The sequence below is a fragment of the Falco peregrinus genome, chromosome 1 (genome assembly GCF_023634155.1).
Source record: "Falco peregrinus isolate bFalPer1 chromosome 1, bFalPer1.pri, whole genome shotgun sequence".
NCBI lineage: Eukaryota > Metazoa > Chordata > Aves > Falconiformes > Falconidae > Falco > Falco peregrinus.
The window spans coordinates 107,491,626-107,500,177 of NC_073721.1; the positions used below are offsets into that span (position 1 = coordinate 107,491,626).

The window sequence follows — 8,552 nt, forward strand, 5'->3', positions numbered from 1 at the left end:
AAACTCTTGCTCTCAGAGGGGTTAAAAAAAAACTAGGTACCTGGGAGAATGGAGAATGCAGTCCAAACTAAAGTTCAAGAAATCAGGTACTAACTGCTCTACAGTACTTAATACACCAGGATGTCTTGTATGCATGAGATAACATAAAAGACACAGAACACACAAGGTCATTATTTTAATTGCACCCTTAAAGATTAGGACTGGAAGCAAGAAATCAGCAAAACATACACGAACTGGTAGGCTTGCTTCCAGCAAAGATCAGCTGAGAACTATTCTGATCATACTAGCTTCAGCTGTACAGACAGGCTGATGTAAGGAGCTAAATGTTAAACAGCCTCTCCTTACTATAATGAGTCATTTAACTTTCCAGTTGTCTTCTATGAGCTGGTGACAGGTCATTTTCACTTCTAAGGAGTCTGCAGCTGAAGACATACAGTGGAATGCTTACTAAACCATAAACTTGTGTCTCTTAAAAATAGCATATTACCATTCACAGTCTAAAACAAAAATTCTAAAAAAATCAATTTCAGGCAGGAGTTCAGGGTTTTATAACCCTTCAAAACTACTTAAAGGCAAACAAGCTGACAGTACCGAACACTAGTCCACACTGAGGCATAACTAAAATATTTCTGTTAATCAGCTTCTACAAACATTTGTTCCTATGCATAAGTTTTCCCCCTCTTTGGTTGGTTTTTGTTGGGTTGGGTTGGTTTCTTTGGGGGAGGGTGGGTGGGTGGCGGTGGTGTGAGTGTGTCTGATAATACTATTTAGAGAACTGTCTCCATCTTTGCATCCTCCATTGTCCTGAAAGGAATTTGATTTTAGAAGTAAACAAACAACTTCCAGTTAGTCTGGTCCAGTCGTCTCTATTTAGCTGTCACTGTAACAAACCAGACACTCATGTAGGGGCACCGGCCTGATGCTGGCTCGGATATTCTGCACAGGAGTGATCCCAAGTGCTGCCGAGGGCTCAGCCAGCGCTTGGCAAGCGGCTCGGTCAGCAATGCTGGCTTCAGCAGTCTTCCCCAGTACTCGCTCGCTCCTGTGCCCTCTGTTGTGACGGTACAGCTGTTTGTGCAGCCATGCAGCGAACCAGACTGGGAAATGATCCAGACTAACAATAACCTAGTAGAAAAATTTTACACGCCAGCCAGGTCCTTAATCCAGTAATCTTAATTTTGGCCAACTCACAGGGCAAATAGCCTGTGCTGCCCTGCGAGCAACAGCAGCATTACAGAGTGCACAGACACACAACCATACTTTGTTCTTTCTAGCATTCATGATTTTTAATTAATGTTGAGGATATCGACGTGTCATCAATATGCAATATCCCCTGGTATAACACAGAAAAGACACTTGCAGATTCATTCTAGACTAACAGAATGAGGTTACTCTTTTTCCGGGAACATACTGGATTAACTCCATTAATAACTTCTGATTTTACAAACTTCCACTGTAGACATACCACCACAACAAATTTGAAAGTACAACCTTATTTTCCAGAGTAACTCCCTTGGTTTTTCCTCATTTCATTGATAAAAAGCTTTGACAGGAAAGTCAAAAATCTTAACAGACCCCACCCCAACTCCAGCACCCCTTGTCATCCATCTGTCCATCCATCCCCAAACCAAAGGTAGCAGTACATAGTCATCTTTCTTGTAGCCTGAAGGGTCCCTGGTAAGGCCCACAACCAGTGCTTCAATTTTGACACAAAGTAAATATCGTTGGCAACACAAGCCAAAGGCAACCATCACATACCTGCAGACGCCTGTTACACAGTAGCCCTACTCTGTTAGCCTCTTAAAAATTAGTGAATATGAAGAAACTTACAAAAATCAAAAAGTATCTTTCAATCTTTCACAAAAACCTCATGAACAATTAACATGAGGAAGCATGCTAAGTAAAAAGAACATAATGATTTTCTATAAAACTTTTTCCAATTATCAAAGTGCAGGGAGAGCTCTTTTGAGGACCACAACAGTCCCACTTCCGAAATTATAGTATCACACAAGAAATCCATTTGAAGTAAGCGCAATTTCCTGTACATTAAAACCTCAAAATAAGCCAGCATTTATATTTGAAGCCCACCACTGTGCTTTTCTAGGATGTTTTAGAAGCACTCCATAAATCATAGAGGAGGAAGAACAACTGCCTGCAAGGTCCTGCAGCACTAACAGTTACAGCCTTTCACACATAGGACAACTGAGCTGTGGTGTCAGAAAGTAAGGTCCTATGTCTTCCAGCCACAAAAGACTCCTGCCACCCCTTTTTGCAATGTTCTTTTTCCAGTTGCACTCTTGGCATACAAAGAAGTTAAAGTCCTCACTCTTCTAGTATTTTTTGTTTACTTAATTTTGTTTTGCTAAATAAAACAAGACTAAGCTTCTCAGTTTGTATTGCGCAAGTCATGTTTGATAACAGCTACTTGATTGCCTTTTTTAAAATGCCAACTATATCTAATTCTAGTTAGAAAAGTACATATTATCAAGACAAAGCTGTGTATGCTTTTATTTAGTCCTGGTATTCATATGCTGCAAGACAAAGGTCTCAACCTCACTACAGAATGTCTAGTGATCTAAAAACAACAAAAAAAATATATCTGTGGTTTGAACTGAACACCTCATTCATTATGTGGTTAGTTCCGTGTACAAATAAATCATTTTAAAAGGTTATTGGCTGCCTAGGCACTACCTAGGAGTGCATTTAATCTTTAGATCTTATGTATATACCCAACTTGTCAAAAGCTTTCACTGGTAATATCCTTTCATCCATTCTGGTTTGGGGGGGGGGGGGGGGGGGGGGGGTGGGGTGGAAGTGCCTTCTACCATCAATTGCAGTTATCTGTAGACAGCAACCTTTTCAATTCTTTCATAACAACTTCTAACTCCAATTTAGCAGCAGAGTATTTTTCAGTGAAAGCAGAAGATACTACTTTCCAGAAGAGAAGCAAGAGTATACTGGAGTCAGCCATATCACCTGAATCGAATCGTTCATGTATGAACATTATCACTGCAAATCAGAAAAAAAGGTAAAATCTGCTCCCACTCAGAGCTGACACAAACCTCATTCTACCTGCAAGTGCTACTGGAAGACACAGAATTTCAACAGTAGTTTGGTGTATGGGTGGAGAGATATTAATATCCAGTTTCTCTCTGAAGAGATCATATAAAAAATATGAGATGTTTTATAGCAGTCCATATGAGTCCTTTTCCTTACAACAACAAGGAAAATACTGAGTAATTCTGACACACCCTTTGGTATACTATGACGTAAGTCCAATCAGGTACCAAAGTGAAATTACAGATTGCATTGAAAGGCACTTACATAAAGTCATGATCAATAAACACACTCCTCTAAGGCCACTGTTTTGATACTATTTAAAAAAATATGCAGAACAGGACCAGGATAAATACATATAATTTGTGAAGGACACCGGTTTATTGAACTTCATTAATAGGAATGCTGCTGTTATATAAAAAGGAAACCAGAATAAAACTCCAGAACGAAGACACTGCTGTTGGCATAACAAATGGGAATGTGAAGGTACACAGCCTGAACAAGTTCAATAATTAGACAGTTCTCAGGATAAGCAGCAGTGTTTCTGACAGGGGTGACTCCACCCTGAAGAGCCTTGTTTAAAATAAACTGATTAACCATTTAAGTTCCAATATGGGTCACTACCAGCAGTTAGGACAGACTTGGACAAAGTTTGCCTGTCACTTTATGAAACAGAGGAGCTATTGAATGAAGTATAGCTTGCTTTAATTCCAAGCATTGCTCAGTATCACAGGTACGCTACTCCTAGGATGCTGCAGCAAATGCCTGACTTTGACAGGTCTACAAACTCATACTGCAGACAATCAGAAAATCAACTCAGTGAGAAATTCCAGAGCAGGCTTCTAATCAAACTGTAGAACTCTGTCTAGGAAACTTGTGGAGATTCATGCAGCTCCTAAGCAGACATTCTCCCTCACCTCTCCGGGAGGACATTTCCCCTTTCCTCTGCCTTATCCCTCCAGACCAGAGAAAAGAAAGAGATCCACTGCGAAGATCAGAACCACTTTTGTCACACAGAGTTTCTAACACCTGTGTCAAAAATCTAAGGACAGAAGTCAAAAGGTCAGCTTTCTCTTTTTGGCCCCATCATCTGCTGCCCACTTGTTTCAAGAGAGCCACCTCTATCTCAGGTTGCCCTCTCCCATTTATTTTTAACAGACAGGGCAAATAGCCATTTACCTCAAAGAGCCAAAAGTTAGTCAACACTGGGAAGCACCAAGCTGCTTGCAGACAACTGTGAAACAAGTTTCAAGAAGCTCAGACACAGCCTTCTCCCACAGCAGAAGTCTCGGCTCTAAGGTTTGAAACTACTCTTTCCCTGTTCTTTGCCACGGTTCCAATAGTATGCGAAAGACCTCTTGACCTTTAGGGCAAGTGACAGTAATAGCAGATTGCAGACACTGTTTCCTCCTCAATACATAAAGACACCAAGACTGAGCTAAGCTTGTTTCTTGCTTGCTCAGACACACATCAACCAACGGCCTACAAGCAAGCGGGTGTATTTATTTGCAGCTTAGCAGAGAATGACTATTTGTCTTAGCTACTTTCAAAGCAGCCTCAGAAGTAGGCAGACACCACAGCACAAAAATCCAAGGCACCAAAAGCTTCAGGGCTTACTACTTGGCAAAGAAGAAATAATCCATCAAATTCAACCGGCAACTGAAGGTGCACAATCATCAGACCTTTTATTTTACTCTTTAGAGACTTAGGAAACAGATCATGTTGTGAGGAAAGAAACAGCCAGACTTCTCAGCAACGAAATCCCCTCTACCGAATACAAAAATTGTTCAAACGAAGTCACACAATCCATCATCGGAACAGTCACATCCAAAAACCAGAACACCAAAGCATCTTGCTTATTTTAGACATAAGATGTTTCTGGGGTGACAAGTCTATACAAGTGTCAGGTAAAGCAAACACCTGTCCCATGACCACAAAACTAGCTTCTCACACCAACCAACTGTGAGACCCGAGAGTGTCCTTCAATTTTACAGTCACTTTGTAAGTGTGTAACTTTGTAAGTTACGAAGTAAGGATCTGACCAAGATTATTAGGTTCGGGTGCACATTTTCACCTTTCACTACTCCAGTATTTACACTTCTGCACATTTCTACCTCCACCATATCTGTCTGAAACGTTCACCCTTTTAAAGGAAAAAAAAAGAAAAAAAAAGAAAGAAAAAAAAAAAAAGGCCTTCCTCACACCCTGGAGCACTGAGCTTCACCCAGTGAATCACACACGATCCCTGTCTTCACCCTGTCAGACACTGTCAGTGCTCTACTCTCGCGCTGAACCTTGACAAGGCGTCTGAACTCACCTGCACCTACAGCCAGCCCAGCAAACCCCGCACCGCGGGCCGCGCACCAGCCGCGCAGACCCCCGGGCAAGCTCAGGCCCTGAACTCCCAGGCACCCAGCGGGGCTCGCCACGGCACGCAGCGCCGCCGAGTTCACGCTGCTCCCCCCGCGCACAAGCCAGCCCCGGCGAACTCACGGGGGACCCGCCGCACGGCGCCGGGACGCGCACGCCCGCCGGCGGGAGCCCCTCCGCTGAGGCGGCGCCCCGAGCCCCGCAGCCCCCCTGGTCGCCGCCGCGCCCCGGGAAGCGCCCGGCGGGGGCCAGCGGCGCGGTCCCAGCCCCACACGCCGCCGCGGAAGGCAGGGCGACTGGTCCCGTCCCCCCCCCGCCGCGCCGAGCCCCGTGGCCCGGCCGCCACCCCCGGCCGCCGTGCGGCTGCAGGCCGCGGCGCGCTCGGCAACGCGCCGGCCCCCGGGCCCCCGCCGCTCGGGCAGGCGGCCGGCGCTGCCCGTGCCCCGCCGAGGCGCCCCAGGGGCGCCTCCGCTGCCCCCGCCGCCCTCCCGCTGCCCCGGGCGCGGCCCCGCGGACCGGCCGCCCGCTCGCCCCGGGCCCCAGCCGCCCTTTGTTCCGGCTCCCGGCCCCGCGGCGCCCGCGTCCTTCCCCCGCGCCCGCCGCCGGCCCCGGGGAGGCTGCCGGGCCCCCACCCCGGCGAGTAGCGGCGGCCGGGGGGGCGCCCGCTCCCTAACTTTCGCGGCGGGGAGGAGCCGCGGCGCCTCTGGGGGAAGCGGGCCCAGGCGCCTCGGCGGCCCCCCGGCCCGGCCCCGCGGTGGGCGGAGGCCCCGGGCCCCCCGGTGCTGAGTCACCCCCGCGGCGGGGCTGCGCCCGCTCCCCGCGCCCCGCAGACAATGGCGAGGGCGGGCCATGCCCCGGCCCTCCCCCCGCCGCCCCCGGCCCGCTCGGCCCCCGCACCGTGATGTTGCAGTGGATGGTGAGCGGCGGCGGCGGCTGCGGGCCGGAGCCCGGCGGCGGCGGGCAGCAGCACGAACTGGCAGTGGAGCTCGTCCAGCTTCCAGGAGACGATGCGGAAGCGCTCGTGGTCCTTGTCGAAGATGGACTCGAGGAACTTCAGCTCGGCCTTGAGCCCTGACACCGACATCCTGGCCTCATCTCCGGGCCCGGGCCTGCGCCGCCTCGCCCGCGCTGCCACCGCCTCCCTCCGCCTCAGCCCGGCCCGACCCTGGCCCCGGCCGCGCCTGCGGGGCGGAAGATGGCGGGAGGGCGGGGGGCCGGGGCAGCCCCAGCCGGCGGGGGGGACGGCGAGCGCGGCAGCGGCTCCCTTTGTACCGGCCTGCTGCGCCCGCTCGCCCGCTTGAAAGGGCAACAGCGCAGCCCGCTCCCCCTTCCCTTCCCCTTCCTCCCCGGCGGGCTGGGCCAGGCCCGCCAGCCGCCCCCGCCCTCGCCCTGCCCTCCTCCCGCTAGGCCGGCCCCGCTCCCGGGACACGCAGGAGGACCGGGCCGGCCCTCTGCCCCTCCCCCGGGGCAGCCGCCCGCCTCCCCGCGCCCGCCCCACCGCTCCCGGCCAGCGCCGGCCCCGGTCCCCGGCCCGCCACCACCACCGGCTCGCCACCCCCAGCCCCCGCCCCCGGCCCGCCACCCCCTGCCCGCCGCCGCCGCTGCTCACCCGCGCCGGCTCCGCCCCGGCTTCGGCCCCGCGGGAGGGCACCCGGGCTGCGGCCGTACCGCGCTCGCATCCCGCCGGGAGAGAAAGCTGCGGGCTGGGTGTGCACTGGCCACGCCGGCGCCCCGCCAGCCCCCAGTGCTCCTCGGTCAGCCAGCACCAGCCGGCGGCTCCTGCCCCGCCTGGACCGGTCAGTGCGAGCGCAGCCCGGGCCGGTATCTGCGGGCTGGCGGGCGGCAACGCAGCGGCCAGGAAAAACGCCGGGGTTGCACGTACGTTCCTCTGGAGCTGTTCGTACAACACGTTGCCCCCAGAAAAAGCGCCGCGAAGTATGAAAGCCCAGTAAAGTGAATACTCGCTGCGTTCAGGGTTCGGGGATCAAGAGATGCCGCCTCCATTTCTATCACTCCCCGGCGCTGGGAAAATCACCTCTGTGCCTTTATTTGTCCCTTTCCATCTTGGTTTGGGCTATAGGCAGCTGACAGCTCTTAGGGAGCCAGGATCAGCTCTCCATGGCATAAAGAAATTGCTGTGATACAAGTAATACTGACGCACAGCATCCTTGTTTCCTAACCAGCTTTCAACTAATGCAGTACACACATGCACACGCGCAAACCTGGAATAAGGAATCGCCTTTTTTTTTTTATTGATATTTTATATAAACCTTTAATTTCAGAGGAACTGGCAGCACTTCACAAACCACAAGCTGAATCTTGTCAAGTGGTGAGAACTCTAATCTTCATCCAGAAAAACAGTTACGCACATACCCAACTCCAAACATATGGAAGTCTTACTGATTTGTGGGCCTGAAATCTCCTGTTCTTCCGGCAAACAGAGCTGCAAAGAACACACATTGCTACAAAAGAAGCCAGGAAGGATTGACACTGGTTTAAATACTCTGAATGAGAGATACCAGAAAGTCCACTGAGCTGAAAGACCTGTTTTCCCCAGGGATCACTTGAAAGGCTCCTGTCACACACTGTGTGCAACTCAGCTTTTCTAGCAGGGCTGAACTGTTGGCTCAGACCGCAGGGCCTGCGAAGTGAGGGCAGAGCGGGTACAAACCTTGTCTGCCATTGCGTCAACAGGCAGGGGTGAAGACCTTTGAGAGGTAAGATTTAAGTGTAAGGGCAAATTAGCTATAAATAAACAGCAGAAAATTACGACTACCTGTTAGAAAAGGAGAATGTGGAAGAGTCTTTCACTGGGAACACAAGAGACAAAACTAAACAGAACAGACTTTGTCAAGCATTACATGACACCATGCATGAGACAGCAGAGGAATGAATTTGGTGACTCAGCCTTATTTCCCTCATATGATAGGATTTTGGCCTCAGACACCTCACTGTAGCAGATAGGCGGGTAGGCTTAGCAAGTCCAAACTGCACCTTTCGTCATACCTTACCAGAACTGCCTCTACCACTACCTCTGGTCCTTTATCCTCCTTGTCTTCTCATCTGCCTTCCCCCTCTGCCTCTCCATGGACTGTGACACCCCATTTATTTTGGCAGCGGCACTG

General features: G+C 50.9%; 1 protein-coding gene across 1 annotated transcript in view; it reads right to left on the minus strand.

Annotated features, from left to right (window-relative positions):
• The window catches only part of UBE2Q2 (ubiquitin conjugating enzyme E2 Q2), a 51,821-nt gene extending 45,044 nt beyond the window's left edge, over positions 1 to 6,777 (minus strand). Inside the window, 2 exon segments of the mRNA XM_055805770.1 lie at positions 6,325 to 6,387; positions 6,389 to 6,777. Of these exon segments, the coding sequence (XP_055661745.1) occupies positions 6,325 to 6,387; positions 6,389 to 6,511 (186 nt within the window). The 5' untranslated portion in view covers positions 6,512 to 6,777.
• Between the last annotated feature and the right edge of the window lie 1,775 nt (positions 6,778 to 8,552).